At 35.2% G+C, this 23,640-nt stretch overlaps 1 protein-coding gene across 1 annotated transcript in view; it reads right to left on the reverse strand.

Moving 5' to 3' along the window:
• Positions 1–2,178: 2,178 nt before the first annotated feature.
• Positions 2,179–23,640, reverse strand: part of RAB21 (RAB21, member RAS oncogene family) — a 33,849-nt gene continuing 12,387 nt past the window's right edge. The window contains exons 3-7 of the mRNA XM_010958863.3: positions 22,952–23,059; positions 19,928–19,991; positions 14,683–14,737; positions 14,076–14,164; positions 2,179–11,463 (exon numbers count right to left, since the gene is read on the reverse strand). Of these exons, the coding sequence (XP_010957165.2) occupies positions 11,321–11,463; positions 14,076–14,164; positions 14,683–14,737; positions 19,928–19,991; positions 22,952–23,059 (459 nt within the window). The 3' untranslated portion in view covers positions 2,179–11,320. The remainder of the gene's footprint in view (positions 11,464–14,075; positions 14,165–14,682; positions 14,738–19,927; positions 19,992–22,951; positions 23,060–23,640) is intronic.

Raw genomic sequence — 23,640 nt, forward strand, 5'->3', positions numbered from 1 at the left:
TTCTGTGAAAACTGTACAGCTTTGGACCTTTTTCCTTTTGGACTGTTGAACTTTTTCTTACAGAATTCTAGTTCTTTATATATTAAGCAATACATGACAAGATTTACAATTTTTTTTCTAAATTTGTCATTTTTTTACTTTGCTTTTAGTGACTTTTTTTGCCATGAAGAATTTATTTTAATATAGTATATAATTTATCATTTTATAAATTTGTAGTGAAAAATCTATCTTTATTGTTTCTGGATTTTATGTCATATTTAGAACAGCCTTCACCACACTAAACACTTTCAAGGTTCTCCCATGATTTATTCAAGTACTTTAAACATTCCAGTTTTCAAATTTAAAACTGGATTTTATTTTGGTATATGAGGTATGAATCCAACTTTATTTTTTCCTGCAGATAGCTACCAGGTACCCTAATACCTTTTAATGAGTTAAACTGTATTTTCCCCACTGAGGTGAAGTATCACCTTTGTCCTGTGCTAAATTCCCGTGTCTGGGTCTATTTTTGACTTTTCTCTTCTGTTCTAATGATCAGTCATACGCCAGTACCAAATTCTTTTAATTACTGGAGCTTTCTATTTTAATATTTTGTAAGACTAGTCTGCCCTCATTGCTTTTTCAGAGGCTTTCTGGCTAGTCTTGCTTCTTTTTCCATAGAAACTTTGGGATCAGCTTTCTATGTTTAGAAAATCTTGGTATTTTTCTTGGGATTGCATTAAATTTATAGAGTAACTTACAAAGAACTGGCACGTATATGATGTGAAGTCTTCCTACCCAGGAATACAATATGCCTTTCCATGTGCTTAAGTTTCCTTTTTGGGAAAAACGTGAAATTTTCTTTCTGTGGTCTTGCATATTGTTTATTCCTAGGTAGTTTCTCTCCTTTGTTCTTACTTTAAAAGGGGCTCTCTCTTCAATTATATCTTTGAACTGCCCATTGTTTATATAAATGAAAGCTTTTAAATTTCTCTGACTAATTTTATACTCAGTGAAGATTAGTTTTAGGGTACTTTCAGTTGACTCTCTTAAGCTTTGTACCATCTTCTACAAATACCAATTTTACCTCCTCCTCTATTTTCAATGTCTCTAAATTCTCTCACATCTGCTATATAATCCTCCCCTAGGTTTTTAAGTTCCTTGAGGACATGAGTTACAGCAGTACATTTTGTATATTTTTCAGAGCACCTGTTAAATGCTCTGCATAGAATGGTAAATTTTTTTAAAGTGTCACGTATATATTTTGCAACAAAGTAAGTCTTTCAGTTTATAAATATTTTTCTTGAATTTATATATGAAATTTCAGGCAAAAACTAAAATTTTCAGTCTCAGGTTTGAAACATTCTTGATGATATTTATTCATTGTCCATAGCAGTTTTCCTAAAGCTATGTAGGATTTCATGTAAAAACTACACACATTAGGTATAATGTGAGAGGGGAAATGCTCAGTAAAAGCTTAAAATCAAATAGAGCCAAACCATAGATATTTACATGATGAAATAGAAGGTTAAATTCTATATGTAAGGAAATTAGTCTTCCTCCTTTATAGAGATATTTTTAAAATATTTCCAAACTATAGCAGTTACCTAGACATCAGAAGGATAAATCAGTCATGTGTCTATCTTAAAAATGCTACATCAAATGAGAAGTTCCACTTGATAAAGCAAATGGTTCTTCCCCAGACCATTTTCAAATGTGGTAAAAAAAAATTCTAAACATCTAAATTAAACGTTCATAAAGTGAAGTAAAGCTAGCAACAGTTGTGTGATATAGTGAAATAAGATGAAAATTCAGTGAAGAAGAGACAAAAAGCAGCTCTTAAAACTGCCCAGCAAAATGAATAAATATTTGCAGACTTTCCACATAGGACAGTAAGACACTACCATCCCCCAGTCTAACCCTAACAATCTTTTCAATTCTCATAATGTGACTCTTTCTCTACCTCAATAACTAATTCTTTCTTGTACCTTATGCTGGACCTGTATCCCTTGGATCTTATATTGTCTGTGTACATACCACACACCCAACTCTCAAAAAATGAGGCATACATTTTCAAACGTGCTAGTATTTTAAGATTACCATCGAAGACCATTAAAGGCAGGTAACTGAGATTTGGAGGTCTAACCAATGTGTTCATAAGACCAGGATATGAATCCTGACCACAATACTCAAATAAAATTAGTGCAATTAGTTTTAATTATTTCTTAGTTGGATAAATACAGGCATACCTCAGAGATATGGCAGGCTCCATTCCAGACCATGAAAATAAAGCAAATATGGCAATAAAGCGAATCACAAATTTTTTGGTTTCCCAGTAAATAAAAGTTATGTTTACGCCATATGATAGTCTATTAAGTAGGAAACAGCATTATGTTTAAAAAAAACAATGTACATACCTTAATTTTAAAATACACCCAAAAATGTCAATAGTAACAGCAAAGATCACTGAGCACAGATCACCACAACAAACAGAATAATAATGAAGAAGTTTGAAATATCACAAAATTACCAAAATGTGACACAGAGACACAAACTGAGCAAATGCTGTTGGGAAAATAGTATGGACAGACTTGCTCGACACAGGGTTGCCACAAACCTTCAATTCGTAAAATAAAACAAAACAATACATGCAAGGTGCAATAAAGCAAAGATCACTAACACAAGATATGCCTGTAAATAAATGTCCTTCTGCAAGGCTAATCAGTGTTAAGTGACAACCTGAGATTATGACTCAAGGTTATTTTAACTTTTGCCTCTTTTGCCCATTCTCAGTTGGACTAGTGCCCCATCAGACACATGCAAAGTTTCCTTTTAGCATTTCTTGGTATGTACATTGAAACAGCATAAAAATTCATCTGAGTTAATAATGGTAAGTGTAGTGATTTGCTTTGAATGTCCCATTAAATTTCTTGAATTAATTATAAGTAACTGGCATGTGCAAGTTTTAGTTGCAAAGTAACCAGAAAACAAATACAGCTGAATCACCTTGAAAAACTGAAGAAGCTAAAAACTTAATATACATTAAAATAAATTTTCTATCAGAGATCATGAATTTGGGGATATTAACTTCTACTGTTTTCAGCATTAGGGCAAAAATGGTGGTGCACAGCTCAAGTTCTCTAGTTCGAGTGTTTCCAAAAGATGCCATAATCAGCTTCAAAAACAACAATAAGAAGAGAGCAAAGATGGTAAGGAAATTCAAGGATACCATTAGCAAAAATTGTGGCATATGAAGAATTTAGAATTCATCATAGAATGCCAAGTAGCTAGAAGCTTCTGTGTAATTTAATGATCACAAAGAAAGACAGTGTTTGGGGGCCAGGGGAGGGCTGACTCTGAAAAAGGTATTAATCTTAGTTACTAAAGGTCACAGAACCAATCTCAATCTTCCCTAATCATGTTAAAACTGACTTTAAATAATGTCAGCATAAGTCATTATTAGGCTAGGGACATCCTCAAACAATTTCATTATTATTAAATACAAGATTTTTTTTCCTTCTTCTTTAAAGCAGTGTTTGGCTTAAAGCTGGTTTTTTTGTTTGTTTGTTTGTTTGTTTGTTTTTTAGCACTACTACAAATACTATGATCCTTTAATAGTATGCTTTAAAATGGCTGTTTTTCACTCCTGGTTCTTAATATTCTGAATCACAAGTCTGGCCAAATTTTATTTTTCTAATTAAACCCACCTATATTCCTAGCATTCACTATCTATAGAAAAAGACAAATAAAAGTCACTTACCAGATTGAATGAAGCTCTCAATCAACACCACACTCTTGAACTTTAGCTCCTAGTTCTACATTTAAGGAAATTCCCCTCACCCCTTATTTTAGAATAACTCTGCTCCACATTTCATAGATGACAATTGCTTACATCTGGCAATTACTCTGTAAGTAATTCTACATTCAGTTACTAATTTTTACAAGTTTTGATTGGATGAGGCAGCAGCCCAGCTGTACTTCTGGTGAAACAGCGAACCAAGCGCTGAGGAGCAGGGACTGTCAAATGCCAACCTCAAGGCAACAGACTGAAGGTGAGTTCTCAGTGAATTAGCAAGGCCATCTACCTGACAGTCTTCAATACAGTCCATCCAAAATTAGGTCCTTCATAAATAAATTTCTTGCATCACTACTGTTGGCCTCAAAATCTTTGACAGGGAGGAACTACGCAATGCCACTTCTTCAGTTAAATAACCGATATAGGATTTAACATGGTGGGGGGAGGCTTATATTGTATAGTTTTTGGACAAGAGGAATAATTTTGTCACCCAGGAGAGCCAAAAGTCCTCAAGGCATCTTGCTCCTGCTATATAGTTTTTCCTTTACATGGCTTTTACATTTTGAAGAACTATCACTAGATCATTAAAAGTATTAACCTTTTGTGAATTTGTGCAGATGAGTTAATGCAGATGAATAAAAGTTACTTCTTGGTAACTGGTTCATGGAATTTGTTTTTTTAAAAAAGAAACCAATGATTTCAATCTATATTCTCCCCAAAAGGGCCAAGAAGGGACCTAAATAATTGACCTTTTATACTATAACATCAAAAATATTCTTTAAAGGCACTGGAAAGATTATCAGAAAAGTCCAAGTATTCATTAAGCTTTCGTTCTGAACTATGTCTTCAAGTTCACATAGGGAAAAGGGGACCTATACCCTCAAACTGGAAAGTGCATTTACAAATACATGTATTATGCTATGTCACACTCCCTAAACGGGTCTACTATGACTCAGGAATGGATTGTGTCCTAGGTTACTATCTGGCGGCAAGGCAACATCTGTCAAAGGCAAAGAAACAATACAACTGCTTTTTAAAATGCATTTTTTCTAGGTTAAAAAAAAAAAAGCAGCCATGTAAACAAGCAAAAGGCATCTGTTTCTTCAACGCTACCCCAAAATTTGGGAAAGCAATTTGGATTCGAGGATCATTTAATTGCCACTTGAAGCTAGGAAACAAGTTATTCTATTCTAACCTGGCTTGAAAATGTATCATTTGCAAGACTCAGAATCATTCTGTCCAGCTTTACCTCAAAATCACTATCAACTTCAACTACTGTCATTCTAATTACCACACCCCAAAAGTTTGACTGGTACGTACTTATCAAATACAGAAATGTGAACATGTGTGTTTGGTTGACCTCATATCCACAGATAAAAGTACTTACATCATAGACTATGGGCAAAGGTCAACAGGTCCCCATCTCTGAGCTCTAACTATAAAGGAAGGCTGGTTCCCCTGCTGTGCGCTCTGGGAACTTAATAAATGAGTAAAATTGAGAGAACAGCCATGATGAGCAGAATGTGTTTTGAATTATTTTAAAGACCATATGGAAACAATTAACAAAATCATGTAAACATGTGCTTAATTTGCTTTCTGAATTATTTTCATTAAAAGTCAAATGTGAATAAATTTGCTGAGCCAGGGCACACACATTTACCTTTGTGTCACAGCACTCACATGCTAAGCTACAGCCTTGACAATGCAGAGAAGGACTCATGAAGTAATTGCTGGGGACATTACAGCGCTCCCCACGTAGGAAAACATACCAACAGAATGAGCGCAACCCAGAATTACACATGTACTAAGGACCTTGGACTTGCTCAACCCTCTCTCCCAGCCCTGTTTTCACAGGGGACATAAATCGGTAAGTTGACTTTTCCTAGAATGCTACCGTTACTCTTTAAGCTTAATTTACAATAAACATAAAACATCTTGAGAGTCAGGTAGTTAACTTCTAGTTCAAGAACTGTCACCACTGACTTAACTTTCTTTAAACAAAAAGTGATTCTGGTTTTTCTTGGGAAGTTGGTCAGTTGATTGAGGACAGAACGTGACATAGGGTAGAAACTGTTTTCAGGGAACTCAAAATCTATAAAGATCAAATATAAATTAAAACAGATATAAGAGATATAGACACACACCAAATTGTTAACAAGGGTTAACTCTAAAGAGGGATGTGGGATGGTGGTAGGAGATGAAAAAGGACTTTTATCCATTTAAATTTTATTTTTTAATGGAGGTACTGGGGATTGAACCTGGGACCTTGTGCGTGCTAAGCATGTGCTCTATGCACTGAGCTATACCCCCACCCACTAGGCTTTTCTTTATTCTGTTTTAAAGGCACAGATCAAACAAGTGTTAAGTTCTGGGAGCATGAAGTCATGTGTGATGTAGCTACTCAAAGTTGTATTTTAAGACTTGTTTTAGTTTACCCTTCTCTTTCCCTCTCAACTATATCTTCCCTCTTTTCCCTTTTTTCCTCAAATCAAAAGCTATTCTGAATAAAGAAAAATCTGCTAAAGTTAATTACTGAATTTTATATATCAGTCAACAGTAGGCCAAAAGTAAAATACTTAAATGAATTGTAGGCAGATGCCTTTCTAATTTCCTGACGCACATGCTTAAGAGAGACCGTGGTTCTATCTTAGGTAAGTACTGGCTTGCATTTAAATTCTGATTCTAATGAAATCCACCTAATTGACCGCATTCCTTTGGGGAAGGTTTTATGGAGAGTCAGAAGTTATTTTAAAAGCCAAAACACACCTGAAGAGATCTGGGAGAAAATAAAAAACTGTATCAACATGAGAGCTCCTAGACTTGGTAAGAAAAAAAGCAAGCTGCAAAACATATGCACAGTAAGACACAATTTATGTAAAACTTTCAAATGCACAAAACTGTACTTCTATAGGTAAATATGTATGTATATAAATGCATAGAAAAAAGGAGGTTGAAGAGTATACAGTATAGAACAACTGTTACCAATTAGGAGTGGTACCCAAGGGGCACTTCTACAGTGTCTGTATTTTTTATTCTTCCTAGAATATAGTCTTAGATAATTAACTACAAACTGAGGAACCTTCAAATTTCTAGGGGAGTACTAAGTACAGTTACCTTAAAATAGCTTGCTACCACTTAAGGTACAGTCTAGCTAATACCACTTATGTCTGGTTTTCGACATTATCACACTTTCCCCCTGCTATCCCTCACTTTTCTCTCATTGCTCTACACAAGTTCAAATTCAAGGAAATCCTATTAGCTTTTTCTTCAGCAGTTGATAATGAAGAGATGATACAGTTGCCAGGAAGAATCAAACTCAAAGTGAGAACTGACACAGTGGGAATGAAGATCATCTAAGTAGCCAGGTCCATCTTTTGGCTTTAACGTAATGCAGCTGGGAATATGTACAGTATTCTGAAAAGGACAAGATGCTATGAGAACAAGATTCTTTCTGGGTGTGCCATTTAACATAAACTTGCCATGTCCATTATCTACTGCAGGAAAAAACGCTGCAGTAAAAAGGTTAACATTCAAAAGCACACTCAGCTTCCTCAGAAAAAAGATGATACATAAACCCCAAAGAGCACAAGCAGTCTATCAAATTAAAGTGGTATTTGTTTAGAAGCAAAGCACTTTTTGCTTAAAATTGGAATGTCTTTTAAGAGTATTTCTAAATTTTTTTCATTACATATGCTTAATACTAAAGTAGTTACATTTGGGAAATCTTGCTCAGAATTGTGATTAATTTCTTTTCTTGAAAAGGGAGTAGCCATCAAAGTCGGACATACGTGTAGCATGAATTCTGGTCCACACCCCCAAATATATTACTCTGCTTTAGTTGATTAAAAATTATAGAACAGCAATTTACTAGAATCAATGCCTATTATGAAATCAAGTAAATATATATGTTCAACAAATCCCAGTTTTTAATTATTAAAATCTAGGTAATGCATTGTGCAATTTAGAAGACAATACTTAAGGATCTACTCAGTCTCTATATCTTTAGAAATTATTATAAGGCTCTTGCAGGTCACTACTATCTACACCCTTTTCTAGAAGATCTCAACATTTTAAATGGTCACAAATTAAGTATTCCCTCTTTATCACACTGTATTTATAAAGAAAACTGAAAATTGTAATGGCAAACGGAGGTCAAAAGATAAATTTCAAAAGTCAAAGGCACAGATCAAATCCTTCCAGAGATAATGTATGTGGTAATTATAAATAAGATAAGTTATACCGCCTGCAGATAATGATCTAGATTCCTGGTAGCATTTACAATATAAAAAAACGTAAATCATATTTTAAAAGAAATAAACAGCAGAACAATTCATTTTTTTAACGTTCTAAATAGTTGGCACAATGCATAACTTGCCTTATTTAACTTGCCTTATTTAGAAACTACCGGATAAAGTGTAGTTTTCAAAACGGTTTTAAAAATTGTCAGGCTGTGGAATTTCATATCTACCTGACTCCCATTCTACTGTTCACTACCCTCTTCCCTACCCCAAATTTTATCTTTTTTTCACAGAAAATCTGAAAATGAAATATCACTCTTCTTTTAATGCCAAATAAAAAGTAACCACTAATAATATATGGCTAATATTTTTTAGAAGATTTCAATTTAGCTGTAACAGCCATAGCTTTAGGATATTTTTCAGGAGATATCCCCAGAACAAAACAAATTCGAACACTCGTGTTTCATACAGTAACGTGATGCTTGTTTCTTTTCAGATTACTGTTCACCTCAAAACTGTTGCAATCTACATTTATAAAAACAATAATCTTCCTCTATTATCACAACACAAAACAGGAAGCAAAATACCCATCATCATAACAGAAACAGAAAAGTATACTTTTAATATTCAGACACTTTTTTTAATGACTATCTTAAACCAATTTTTAATTATATGTACTAAGAGTATACACTTAACTAGCTGAAAAATATATTGGTTCTACCCACCTACTACTAATAATACACAACACGGTAACTGTCTTCTTCCTAACAGCACAACTATAAGGACAGGAACACAAAAGGTACGCATTAGAGAGGTGAAGAACTATCAGAGAAACCTCCTCAGCCTTGGTTTATCATCTGTTTATCTTTCCTTGTATACAGTCTGCAACTGACTGGTCCTCTTTCATTAGACTTTCACCCTATTCCTACCTCAAGACCTTTTGGGCTTCAGAGCAAGGACAGGTATGCCACAGTATCTATTGCTGCTACTGAGTTAGTTTAAATTACAAGTTAAAAAAAGAAGAATGAAATGCTTGAGGTTAAGAAAGACACATAGAAACCAGGGGAGAATAAAGCGAAAAAAAACCAAAAAACATGGAGCGTGGTTGTACCCCATCGATAATTATCTGGCAACTCTGGAGCAGAAGCTTCTAGCTGGACTTTGTATCATTAATATAGGGTCAAAAATCAAGGGTACAACTCTCTAATTATCAGGATGTATGACTTTATTTTTTGGAATAAAGCTCAATTTCATCTCTAATTATTTTTAAAAACATACTTCACTCCAGTGGAGAAGAGCTTATTTCCCATGTCCATCTACAACAGTAGAAATGGCAAGGCTTCTTTACTCCACTGAAAGAACCAGGAGGGCAAAACCAATTTTTCCTGGATCTGCGTTCATGATTTCCCCTGCCTCTTTCCAGCCACTGCATAGATAGTAACTTCACAGGAAACCAAGAGACTACACAGTCATCCCATAAAAGAACACAATTTTAGCTTATCTTCCTGCCAACTCTTCCCATCCCATCCTCCCCAAACACAGACGACAGAAAGCGGTGCGTTGAGTCTGGCAAGGACAATAATAAAAGGTAAAATGAGGACTTAACAGAATGCTTAATACTAAGTTAAAATTCTAATATCTTAACATCAAGGTTTCAATCTGTTCAACTTTAACCCATCTGTGAAAGTTACCTGTTTAGTAACTAGAACCTCTTCAATCCTCTTAATTGCTCATGCTAACAACTTTATTGCATACTACTGCTTCTTAAAAGAAGTAAATCCAGGGACCATTCCATTTTATCTTAGACGTAACATTTACTAGTTTTCCAAGCATGACAGAAATGGAAAAATATATATATTAGAACAAGAACAATTTATGTTAATTTCCACAATTTGTGTTCCTTCTGTGAGCAGTGCCTGATTCTATTAAAATTAACAAATTTAAGTTCAGTCCTACACTTAAGGGAAAAAAAAAAAAACCTAGTGAGAGACTAATTTACAAAGTATACAAGAATATAATTTTATAATAAATCTTTCCAGTGTTCGCTATAACTGCATTACTTGAACTGTTTCCCTTCAAAGAAACTCAGAAGGATAGCTCTTATAAAACGAAACAAAACTTTCTGTGTTCATCTCTGGCAAGCAACGAACAAATAACACTTGCTCACAGAGGACCTAAAAGTGCTGCCTCAGGAGCGGAGACTCACTAACATGCCGTACAAATGAGTCTGCCTGAGTGGCTACTATCTCAGCCTTCTTCCTCTCTTCTCACACCAGTGACTCCATCTCACATTAAAACCTAAGAGAAAACTAAAGCCATTGCAGAAGTGAAACTCAGCATTCTCCACTCAAATTCTTCTAAGGTAACCATTCTAAAAGCAAAATCGGCAGAAGTCACCTCTTTTATCCAAAAAAAACCCCAAAAAACAAAACAAAAAAAAAAAAACCCAAAGGAACAAAAAACAAACAGAAACCCCAAACCAAAAGGCAAATGCTGTTGTTCAACCATCAGATGGATTTACAGAGGCAAAAAAAATGTGACAACAGCAATAATTCAAGTAAAGTAAATGAGAAAATTTAAACACGCCACTCTCAAGTTAAGACAAAAGTGAAGGGGAGCTATGATCCTTGTATCAGAGTCAAAAAGCTTAGGCATTATCACCAAATGTTAATTCACTTTACAGTCATAAGACTACTGTATGTATTTTTGCACCTTGCGCTTGTAAAAGCAGATAAAATATTTAATATGTAATTTACAATGTATTTCACCAGCTCAGCATACAGGACGTATACAGATTATATCAAAGTAGTAGACAGTTAGGGGCTTGTGCAAACCCTGCAAAAATAGTACTTCAGGTATCTGCTAATTTAAAAAAATGAAAACAAAAACAGTTTGCTGTTTAGAAGTGATACAATTCAAACTACCACAAAATACAAAGGACTGCAAAAATGTATACCATTCCAACAACATATATAAGTTATTAAATAAAGATTTGATTTAAAAGAATATAAATGAAGCCTTTAAGTAGGTCTTTTCTACATGCATATTATTCCTTATTAAAGAAAAAAAAATATGTAAAAAGGCCATTGGTAATTGCTTTGTTAACATTTGTAGAAAATGCCAATTCTCTGGTCACAAACTCCACTAAGTTTAGCACTTAAGGTCTCTGCAGTGTTATAAACGTAATTTAAAATACTGTTAATTCTATAATTCCATTGGTAAAATAATGTGACTTGGAATATGGCAGTCTTCATGTTGAGAGCAATGATCCACAGTTTGTTTTTTTTAATTTCTTAGGGGTGAACAGTTATCCGGAAGAGCAGCACCCTCCGCCACCGCTCTGGGCTTGAGGTTCGTCATCAATGATCTGTACACCTCGCCTTGCAGCTCCTGGTTGACTGGAGCCATTGCCTTTTGCCCTCTCATCCACCTGTGCTGTTTCTATCATCCCTAAGAGAGGGAGAAAGCAGAAATTACTTAGGGTCACAACTGGAATTTTCTCTTTCTGTGACTTCAGTATACCACCATGATAGCCATTTCTGACTTTCAACCAACAAGGAATCTAAATAAAATTAACAGCAAGTGTATTTGTCCACTTGTATAACAGCCACAGTGACATTAATAGAGAAAACAAGTTTTTGATTTGAATAAATGACTGTATACAAGTAGCAACCTTAAGATTTTCCAAATGTACTTACAAATATGTCAAAGAAGTTCAAATTGTTCCAAGTATAAGCAATATTTAGGATAGAAAATTTATTCAACTAGTAATACTTTAAGGCAAATAATATTTGAAAGAGAGTTTAAAATGGAAGAGAAAGAACAAAGATACAGTAGAAAGTTGCTCTGATGATGACAGTGAGACATTGGTGAAAGAAGATATACAGAGATAAATGGAACAGGGTCCAGAAATAGACCCCTATAAATATGGTCACTTAATTTTTGGTATATGTCCCAAATTTATTCAATGAAAAAATAATAATCTTGTTAAGAAACACTAGAATTAGATATTTACATGTAAAAAACAAAAATTCGATCTATACCTCCCACCATATGTAAAAATTAACAAAAAATTATAGACTTAAATAAAAAACAACTTCTAGAAGAAAACACAGGAGAAAATTCTGTAGAAGAAAATCTTTGTAACTTTGAGTTAGCAAAGATTTCTCATATAAGACATAACACAACTCAAAGAAAAACTGATAAATTGAACTTTATTAAAATTTAGAACTTCTGCTCTTTGAGAGACAGTTAAGAAAAATGAAAATACAAGACACAAATTTGGAGTAAATAGCTGCAAAATACATATTTGAAAAAATGAGGAAAGAAAAAAGTCCTTAAAACAGAACAAGGATTCTTAAACTGGAGTCCAGAGACTGCTCTTGAACAACGGTTTCCAAATCGAGGTTATACGGGACAATCCACTGAGAGGAAATTTTTTAAAAAGTACAAATTCTAATTTCTATTTATTTTTCCTCAACCTCTCAAAATTTCTATTTTTAGGTGTGTTTTATAATATGCAAAAATACAAGTACTTGTACATGTTCTTTAATTTCAAAATAAACATATGGAGAATTCTCTACTTTTTTAATATAAAGATATGAGATGTATAACATTTATAAGCCACTGATCTAGAACCCTGGTACTCAAAAGTATGGTCTGAGGACCAGTATCATCAACGCTTGGGTGCCTGTTAGAAAAGACAAACTCAGGCCTACATCAGACGCACTTTATCAAAAAATGCATTTTAACAAAATCTCCAAGTGACTGATATGTAGCGCAGTGGTGCTCAAATTTTAGTATCATCAGAATCATAAAGAGGGATTCTGGACACCACCTCCGGAGACTCTGACTCAGGAGGTTTGGGGTAGGGCCCAAGAATATGCATCTCTAACACATCTGAGGATGTTAACGCTGCTGCTCAAGGGCTGCGCTTAGAGAATCACTGCTCCAGAAGGATTATGAATAACCTTCAGCTCTACATAAAACTGAAATTCACTCCAAAATTTGTGTATATGTACATTTTTCTAGAGAGAAAAACCATCATTTCATCAACTTCTCAAAAGAGTCAGGTCTATAACTTCAAGGATTATATATCATTTGATACAATCATTCCAATCCATTATTCTGTAAACTAGGGTTTTCTTAAGTATGGTATGCATCCTATTGGTGATATGAGAAATGACTTTCAGGTTGCATACAACAAACATTTTTCTTTCGCTGTTCTTAAATTTTTTAATATGGAAAATTTCAAACATATATAAAAGTAGAAAGAATAGCATAATGAAAATCTGTATGTCCATCATACAATTTCATCCGTACTTGGGAGGCATCTCTACTGTTACTTTAAATCAAATTTCAGACACATAATTTTATTCACAGATTATTTTAATACAAATTCTAAAAGATAAAAATTTTTTTAAAAAGTAAGAACTCTTTTTTAAGCATAACCAAAACACCACGAGCACACCTTAGAAATTTACAATAATTTCTTTTGTGGGGAGTGGTAATTAGGTTTTCGGTATTTTTATTTATTTATTTTATGGAGATACTGGGGATTGAACCCAGGACCCCGTGCATGCTAAGTGTGCACTCTACCACTGAGCTATACCCTCCTGCCCCACAATAATTTCTGAATATAATCAAATATCCAGTGAGTGTTCATATAGCCCCAACTGTTTCACAAATGTTCTTTTTCACTCATTTGTCAAATTAGGTAGGGTCCAAATAAGGTTCCTCCACTGCAACAGACTGTTACATCTCTTAAATCTGTTCTACTCTGTATATTCCTCTTCCATTTTTACTTTTAATAGTAACACATTTATTTTATTAAATATTTAGCACATACTACACGATTTCATACCATTGATTACTGCTTGAAATAGGGGAAAAGTAAGTATTTACGCTTCAAAAAGTTAGTTTAAAATATTAAGTAAGTAGTAATACTAGTAGACGTGACAAATTATCAATGCAGTCAGAAACGAACACTGTAAGCATCACTTTGGAAATAGGGTATTTTTAAAAGAGCCATATCTAAACATACTAAATCTAAATATACCTACTTTTACAAAGGTCAAGAAAGAGTTCCTCAATTCCTTTGTTCTGTTTGGCTGAAGTATGGTAATGTTTTGCTCCCACAGATTCTGCATACCTTAAAAAAAAAAAAAGAAAAAGAAATCAGGGATTGATGTAAAAAAAAAGTTTCATGTTTTTGGCCTATTTAAATTTTTTTTACAGTAGCAATTTTAGTTTATTATTACTAATTCACCTAGGTTTAGTGAAATTAAGATCATATAACCACTTAATCTCTCTATATTGAACCAACTTTTAAATAAAAACATAAGTATAATAAGACTTGAAATTTTTATAAGTTAATTTGGAACCCAAATACTTTAGTTTTTGTGACTCACTGACCATTTGGCCATGATAGTTTTCTTCTGCATTACTCATATTTTTTACTGAAACCAGAAAGAGAAGTGAGAATCGAGTATCTTTAAATATCACCAGAAGTCCAGAAATTACCAATGTAATCATGCTTCACTGAATCCAATAGCTCAATCTATATTAAGAGGTTTGAGTTACACCTAAATGGTAAAGAATACTGTGCAAAGATGACAATTGCTCACAGGGAGTGACTGGGGGAAGGAGAGGCGAAGGGATAACACTTACGATTCTGCTTCTTGAGTGGAAACATGTCTCTCCTTCTCCAAGTCTATTTTATTACCTAATTTGAAAAAGTAAATGCCAATCTTTAATATTGATTCATTTTTATAATGAAATTAAACCAATTATAAATATCCAACTGCCATTTTAATCACCTGGGAAAATAATTCAAACTCCCATCAGCTTTCTCAATGTCCTGAAACTATAAAATTAACTCCCATGATGGAAAGGCTGATCATGACTGTCAAGGTGAATGCCCCAACCTTCCTCAAATGGCTCAATGCATATCCCTTCTGAAGCTGCAGCCTCTGTCAGACAAGTAACTTTTCCAAAGAGATAGACACTATTTTTGATTTATGGTAGAATAGGGATTAAGATTCACTAGGGAACCCTAAGGATAAACCTATATAGTTCTTAGCCAAGTGTAATGGTCCCCAATCAACTTAGAGCCAGTCAATAATTAAGCAAGGCTACCTTATTGCTCATGAAAATATACCTGGCTAGCCTCTTGGATCCTAAGAGTATTTTGGATTTCTGGATGATATGAACTGGTTAGAGAAAGCATTACAATGCATGGCTTTTGAAGCACTTCACCACTGCAGGGGAAGGAACTGTACTGTTTGTTTGAAAACATGAAAAGAATTTAGTTTATGAACAGCATGCAGATTAAATGACTGAAAGTAAGTTTACCTCTCCTTAAACAATGGAACCAAACTGAGATTATGCTAAAAAGCCCCTAGAATGAAAGTGAAGAAACAGCAAAATGCAGATTTCTTACTAAATACAGGGTAGAGATTAAAGTGAGCAGGCTAGACACAGTGCTAAAGGCAATGGAAATAACAGACAGGAAAGGGGAAAAACACCCTAAGAAAGGAAATGTCAAACACACATTTTCATTTCTTTTATTATAACCTACAGGGGTAAAGAAAGAAAACCTTGTGATTAAAGTCATTTTTTCTTGGGACCTTAGAGATTTGAGAAGACAATTTCAGATAAAGCACTGAAGTAAGCACCCAATGAGGGACACAGTGCTCAGAACTGAGAAGTGCAAGCCCAGAGGTCCTGTGCACGGAGGACCTCAAATAATCTGGGAAACTAACTACGAGCAGCTGTAAGCAACGATTCGCCATCGCAGACTAAGGCTGAGGGGGAAGCAAGCGGACATACTAAAGTTCAGCGGGTACTAACAAATTCAGTAATGAACTCTTCCTTCTTTGAACAGTTATCAGTCTCCCTCAGTGAGAAGACACATATTAGTTCTGATTTCTCACATTATACTTCGTCAATAAGATTTTTAATTTGCTGAATACTACAACCGATATATCCAACAATCACCAGTGGAATAACAAGTTGTTTTATGCTATGAAGAATGCAAAAAGCACCACCTAGTGGCAGGTGGCTCCAACAAACAGAGGCACAAGGTGCCACTGTAAAAAGCTGAAACAGGAGTCTCCTATAGGCAACCAGGAAACTCTGGCTGCAATTAACTAAAATCCTATGAGTTGGTTTTTTAGATCTTTAACACCTCTTTTTTCAAAATCCACCAGAATTACCAACATCTATTAAAAAATGAGAATAGGGAAAGTGAACAATCACCTTACCATCACAAATGAGTATTTGGGAAAAATTATTCAGACACTGCTTTATTATTTAATAACATTTTAAACTTAACCAACTGAAAGTCAGTTATCATTAAAATAGCTATTTTAATGACATAATTATTATTTTAAACAAAAAAATCCCTCTACTAACTACTATTTCTTTGAAACATCAGTGTCATAACAGATTGACAGCACAGACTAAATCACAGAAAACTGCCTGTGAGTGACTGACACTTTCTCAAAGTTTAAGACCTTTTTAGCTCCTATGTTCTTTTAAAAGCAAGAGAGCTAAAACATTACAGCTCTGAGACTCATATCTGTTTTACTGCTACTGCACAGCTACACTGGGAACTTTCTAACTGGCTTAAAACATCTGAAAACAAGGACAACCACCAAAGCAAGCAACTCCTTGAAAGTCCTGGAAAGGTTAGGGGAGAAAATGGGTGAAGCTACTGGAGAGAGAGGAAAAGGCCACCCTGCTAAGAATAGTAAAAACTTCATCTTCTTCAAAATACCCATCGGAATTAGTAAGATGGAAGGGACATACTGCTAAGGGCAGATGATCTAGTAGCGGTAAAGAGCTAGAACCATATTTTGCTTAGACTAGATGGTGTATGGCCTAGTGGAAAGAAGCTTTTGTAAGTCCTGGCTCACTTCATAACTATAAAATTTTGGGCAAATGATTTAACTCCTTCTTAGCCTCACTTTGTACAAACTAACAAATTTTGCAGGGTTGATGTGAAAATAAGATACAGGTAAAAGGCCTAGTACATGGTAAATGTTCAATAAACAGTAGTTACCAAAAATAGTCACATCCATCCCAGTGAATGATCAAATGGAAAGTCAATATTGTTATGAGAGAATTAAAGTCCATGATAATTAAAATTTCTACCATGACCCTGACTGCCTTACCTAGTTTACTTAAACCAGCTCTGTTTTACACATTATCAGAGGCTTAGATAAAAGTCTAGAAGGTTCAGTATCTAATTTACATATGAAAAAGCTAGCAGATTATAGACCAAAAATCCAGAAACATATGACAAGTTGAAATTTCTACACTTAGGTTTAAATGACTTAATTATGTAGGAAGCAGGGAAACAACTGACAGAAGAGCAATACTTACAAAAAAGGAATTCAGATGTTTGTTAACTATATGTATAAAAGAGACACTGAGTTGAAACGGCTGCTAAAAGTGTATGCAACCTTGAGCAATGTTGGTAGAAGGACAGTGTGAGGATTTAAAAAAAGGAGCCACGGAATATACACTGACTCAACAATGTCTGGAGTCTAGCGTTCATTTCAAGTGTAGGAAACACACTAGTAACTGAAATAAGCCTAGGAAAAAATAACCAGGATGATGAGAACGTCTGAAAGTTAGGCCAAGTGAGAAACAGCTGAAGATCTAGAGAAGATTTTAGGTGAACCATCCAAGTAGGTTTCCAATGTCTGAAGGGCTGTCTTATGTAAAGGGAAAGGAACAAATATTTGTTAAATGCCTTCTCTACGCCTAGTGTTTTCTAAATCATTATTTAATCTTTACTACAATCCTGTGAGGCAGTATTCTTTTGAAGTTAGAAATAAAACAGAAGAAAGAATAAACACTGAAGTACTTTAAAGAACGAATGAAAATCAAGAGGTGGGAAAAATAATGCAGCTGTCCATCAATAGGAAAAGGATAAACTGTGGAATATTCACAGCATTAGAGAGCACCAGAACGAAATGAACTACAACTATATATAAGAACACAGAGGAATCTAGCAAACATAATGTAAAGACAAAAAAAAGACGAAACAGCATCCATACTGTATGAGTCCATGTATATGAAATTCAAAACAAAACTAGTCCATTAAGTAAAAAGACCAGCTCATGTTTGGGGGTGGGGGACGGTGAGGGGAAGACAACTGGGGTAGTGCTGGGATGAGAAAGAGTAGGGCAGGGCTTCTCCTGTACTGGTTACACACATATGTTAACTTTGTGAAATTTTCCTTTTGTGCTCAACAGGCTCTCAAAATTCTTCCAACTCTGAATTACAACTAAAATTCTGTGTCACTCTTGCCAATGGAAAAGACGAGAGAGTGAGAGCTTTTTACACTTTATACCAATCATTAATAAACATTATAAAATATTAAAGGAGATGTGTCTAACCATACTTGAGGCAGTAAGCTATCAGATCCAATGTGACTGAACCTTCTTAGAATATGAACATGAAAAATACTGAATTTTAAGCTTATTTACCCAGCTAATTTATTTTAAATGTTACTTTGTAACTTTGGTCAAGTATCCAAGCTCTTGAGGGTTCTCTGACTTTCTTAAGAATATGTTAGGTACTTCCTCCTCTCTTCTGAGAGACAACCAGAATCCCAAATAATCAGTTCTTCAGTCATTCACCTCCTGCGGACACTTCCACTGCCAGTAAGTCCACACACCAGACGAAGGCAGGCTATCTCACTAACGCATGACTGGCTGCAGCTCTGGCCCCTCACCCCTGTGTGGTCTACCACTCCTGTTCTGGTCTGAAACACCCCCTCCCTCTACCCTGACTCCTAGCATCTAGACTAAAAGGCAGCCCAGATCACCTCCTGCTCTTCTCCCAAACTTGCGCCCTGATATGGACCAGTAAAGTTAACCAATCTAATGGTGAAAAAAATGTAAGAAAAACATAAACTCAAGTTAAAAATAATTCTTAAGGCTAAAAGCAGAATTAGACCACGCTGGCCATTTCATTCTATGTCCTTTAGTAAAACTACCCTGGTTTCTCCCAGGCCATTCATCAGTTACAAAGAAGGGAAGAGAGAAAACAGCCTGAGGCCATTCAACGTAAAGATGAGTAACAGAAGCACAAGCGTCTGAATGACATCAGTGTGAACCCCATCTCTGATAGCTGCATGACACGGAGCAAGTTATTAAGTCTCTCCAGGGCTCAGCTTCCTCTACAAAGCCCTCACTCACAGGGCTGTGAGGGTACAAGAGAGAATGTTTACTGAGTATACAGCACAGTATCTGGTACCCTTTATTGCTCAATAATTAGCTGCTATATCATAGAAATAATAACCTACAGAAAAAGGGAAGCAAAGAGAAATTCCAGAAGTCTCAGAGTGAGTTCTGGAGTCCGTATATTTTACCCATTAAGAATATTCCTCCAGATATAACACTGTAAACTAATTATACTTCAATTAAAACAAATGGAAAAAAATAATTAAGAATACTCCTCGACCCTACTATATCATGATCTACTTATTTCCTTGGAGTCAAATTTGTCCTTAATTCAAAAATGCTTATAGTTAAATGTATAAAACAAGAACACCAGCTTAAGTCATTAATTTTAATCATTTTGTAAAGCAGTTGCTGAGCTCTTTTTTTCTAAAATAATCTCATGGTGAAAACCTAAAGGTCAAATTAAGGCAAGGCCAGGGGGACTAAAGCCCTACATGCTTAGTGCCTCCCACTGGCTCCACAAGGCATTCCTTGAAGGACAGATGTTTGAATCTCCTGGAGGATCACTTTCAAATCCTAAATTATTCTAAAATAGTAAATCCTAAAATACCATTCTTCTTTTCTCATGTAACTTTAAAATGAGAATTACTTATTTACCATTCTTTAATAAAGTGTTAAGGAAACAAAGGACATTTTTAAAAAGTAATGAAGCTTACCAACTATACACAAACAGATTTCATTTCCCAACATTTTCCGCAATTCTTTGACCCAGTTTTTTACCTGTGTATACAAAAGAGTAAATATTAAAACAAATCCTGTTACAATGACTACCATTACAACACTCCAAAACTCAACATTGTGTAAATACTTCAAAAGTTTGTCTAACAGCCCGCATATTTTGTTACTAGGAATGACTCACTGTAGGATCATTTATTGCCAGATTGATTATATTGCAAATCACACACACACAACCATCCAATGGAAAGATTTCTCTCTATATCTACATGTAAGTATGAACAAAAGCACCTCCAATTACAAATTTTCATAAATCCAAGAAAAGCTGTACACCAGAGCCAAAGTGTGTCAGTTCTAGCCTCTGATAACAGATGCCTGTACAGAGTCACCTTGGACTTAAAAACACATAAGCTTAATTAAATTATTTTATAACCAATTGGTTCCAAAATAGAGGGCATAGGAGCTTCTGTGTCACACAAGTAAAAGAAAAACAAAACGATATGGGTACCAAAAAGACTAAAATAAAATTTCATCCTTTGGTATATGACAGGCTTTTTCAACCTTGGCACTACTGATGTTTTGGCTTAGGTAACCCTTTGTTGTGAGGGTCCCTCCTGTGTCTCGCGATGCTTAGCAGCATCTCTGGCCTCCTGTCGACTAGATAGCAGTACCACCCTCCAGCTGCGACAATCAAAGATGTCTTTAGATGTCCCCTGATGGAGAACCACTAGCAAATGGATTCTTCACTATGGATGCAGCACAGCAGTGCAGTTGGAGTAAACTGAAGTTAAGTAATCTTTTGAACTCATGATTTTAAACAAGTTGATGACAATGAAACAGGAAAAAGCATGGGATACCTCCTCTCATTTTTTGTAATGGAATTTAATGTGTATGTAATCAAATCACAGAGAACTTACATATCTTCCTGAAAAAATACACACACACATAAATTACAGAAATTACATAAGATATGTGTGGTAAGCATTTACTGTGTACATGTTCCTATGCACAAAGTAACAGTTTCACACTTCTCTGCAAGAATGCGGAAGAACTGGGGGAGGGTATAGCTCAGTGGCAGAGTGCATGCTTAGCATGCACAAGGTCCTGGGTTCGATCCCCGGTACCTCCATTTGAAAAAATAATAATAAAATAATCACAGAAAGAATGTAGAAGAACCATCTTTAGTAAACTCAAAATCTTTATAAAAACAAAGGTAATCAGTATCAATACCTTATCTCTGTAACAGCAGTACAGTAGTCTCAGTACAGCCCCATTTTTTTGTTTCATTAACATGTATGTGTCACATTTTCTGAGAAGCATTTAACTTCCACCCCTAGATGATTTCACATAAGAAAAATTTGACAGTACTGGTATAAAATGTACAACTTCAACTCTTCGAGGGAAATATGCCAGAATCCAATTAGTATTACCACACTCCCTGTACATACAGTATCACGATGCACTAAATCTAAGATATTTTTAAAAAAATACTTATTCGTCTGCAATCAGATCCCCCTTCACAGACACCCTATTCATTACCCCCATACATTCTGTGGTGAGTTAAAGATGGTCATAGACTCTTTGCCAAGTCTGTTTCCTCTCTCTTTTGACTCTGGGCTAGCCTTATAACTGGCTTTGACCAGGAGAATGTGGCAGAACTAATGCTATGCCAATTCCAGGCTAAAGCCTTAAGAAGGTCCGGCAGCCACACTCTTGGGATCCAGCTATCATACAAGCAGCTTAGGCTAGAATAAGGAATAAGGAGAGTCCTAGAGGATGAGATACCAAAAAGAGTGAGAGGCCATGCAGAAGAGAACCCGGCATTCCTGGATCCAGTTCCCCACCCAGCGAAACCCTCAGTTCCACGCAGCTCCATGCGTGACTCCACTGATACCACATGGAACAGAGGACTTGTCCACAAAACCATAAGAAAAAATAAATAGTTTCAAGCCACCAAACTTTGGGGGGTTTGTTATGCAGCAAGCGATAACTGGTCACTTTTCAACCTAAAAGAGTCCATCTTCTTTTAATCAATAAAATACTTAAACAATTTCTTCTTATGCCAGAAAGCAGGAAGGAATAACAAACAGCACCCCAAAATAATTCTTAAAAATATCATTAAATCTGAAAGCTACCTATTTTTCTATACCTTGAACTAAGTTTTTCCATATGTCATTAATAATCCAAGTGCTAATTTGTATATCTGCTTCATCAGTTGAATACCGGGAAATAAGTAAAAATAAAAAACTAAAAAGGCAAGTAATTTCAACAAGTACAAACTCATAACTCAAGGCAAGAAAAGTTTCTGCCTTGGAAATTACTCCCTTTTGTTATATACTCTTGACAAAGTTATTCCAAGAAGGCCTTACAAAGGAAAGGTCAAATAAGTTAAGTGGTCACCATCCTGACTATGGTGAAAATTCAGAGGTAAGTTTAACGGTAACTCATTTTTGGTCTCAAACAACTTTAAAAATCCTAAATTTGTGCTGAATGTTTACAGAGGGATTAAAAAAAAAATGGAAGAGCTTTAAAATAAACCTAGATTGTCCTTTTAAAGTTTATAGCATATTCTCCAAGCTATTTAGTGAGAAGAAAGAGTTTAAACTTGATTTAGTTCTTTTTCCTCTTCGCAATTAGGGAGCCCATCTATGCAGCCATACCAAGTTTTCAGGTGCCCAGTGTTTACAGAATCAAAAATCGGTATACAACTTTTTCTTTAACAGGGAGATTAAAAGCCTCTATATTTCTCTGAAGCTTTACTTCAGGTTATTTCCCTTCCCTAATATCTGAGAAGCCATGTAATAAACTATTAATAAATGATATTCATATTGTTAACATGAATTAAATACTCCATTAAAAAACATGAGAGGTCATTATTTATGCACAAACTATACTTTACCCTTAAACCCAAAGCTAATCACATTAGTAAACAAAGGCATGTTAATGGAGATTTGGAAACTCAGTGTTGTTCTACTTAATTATCTACCCATAAGTAAATAGGATACCTTCTGAAAAGAATCTTCATCTGTTATATCATACACTAAAATAGCTCCATTTGAATCTCTGTAGTAAATTGGACCCAATGCGTGGAATCTCTCTTGACCTGCTGTATCCTAAATAAAGCAACAAATGCTTATTAGATCAGAAGAAAACATACATCTGTTATGGTAACTACAGTGAACTTCTGATTAATTAAAAAGTGAGGTATAAAGTTACAGATAATCCCAAAATACTGTTAAAAGAAACAGAACAGTTACAAAAACACTTTTTAACTCGTTATAATCAGTATATAATCAGTATTTAATGTTTTATTGTTATACAAAGGTTACTTCTCCCCTTCCCAACCCCTCCTCCTCAGCAATCTTCCCACCCTCACTAGAAAAACCAGTTCAGTTGCCAAAGGGTCAGATGGCCACAATGTCATTATAAGCCAGGAACAGGCCTTGCACTAAATTTAGGTTCTCCACCTGCTGACAGGTACCCTACTGCATTATTCTTGCCCTGCCCTCCACTAGTCACTCCCTCAGAGGATTGGAACATGGAGACGGGGGAGGGGTGCAATGGGTGGGGTGGGGTGGTTAGTCAGGCAGGCTGTCCACTCCTGTATTCCTTCTCCCATGTGGAATCCCTCTGAGTTGACCCTTCCCTAGCTGAAAAGTTATGATAGCACTATACATTTACACAGTTGTATTTA

This window comes from Camelus bactrianus, chromosome 12, assembly GCF_048773025.1.
Source record: "Camelus bactrianus isolate YW-2024 breed Bactrian camel chromosome 12, ASM4877302v1, whole genome shotgun sequence".
Lineage (NCBI taxonomy): Eukaryota > Metazoa > Chordata > Mammalia > Artiodactyla > Camelidae > Camelus > Camelus bactrianus.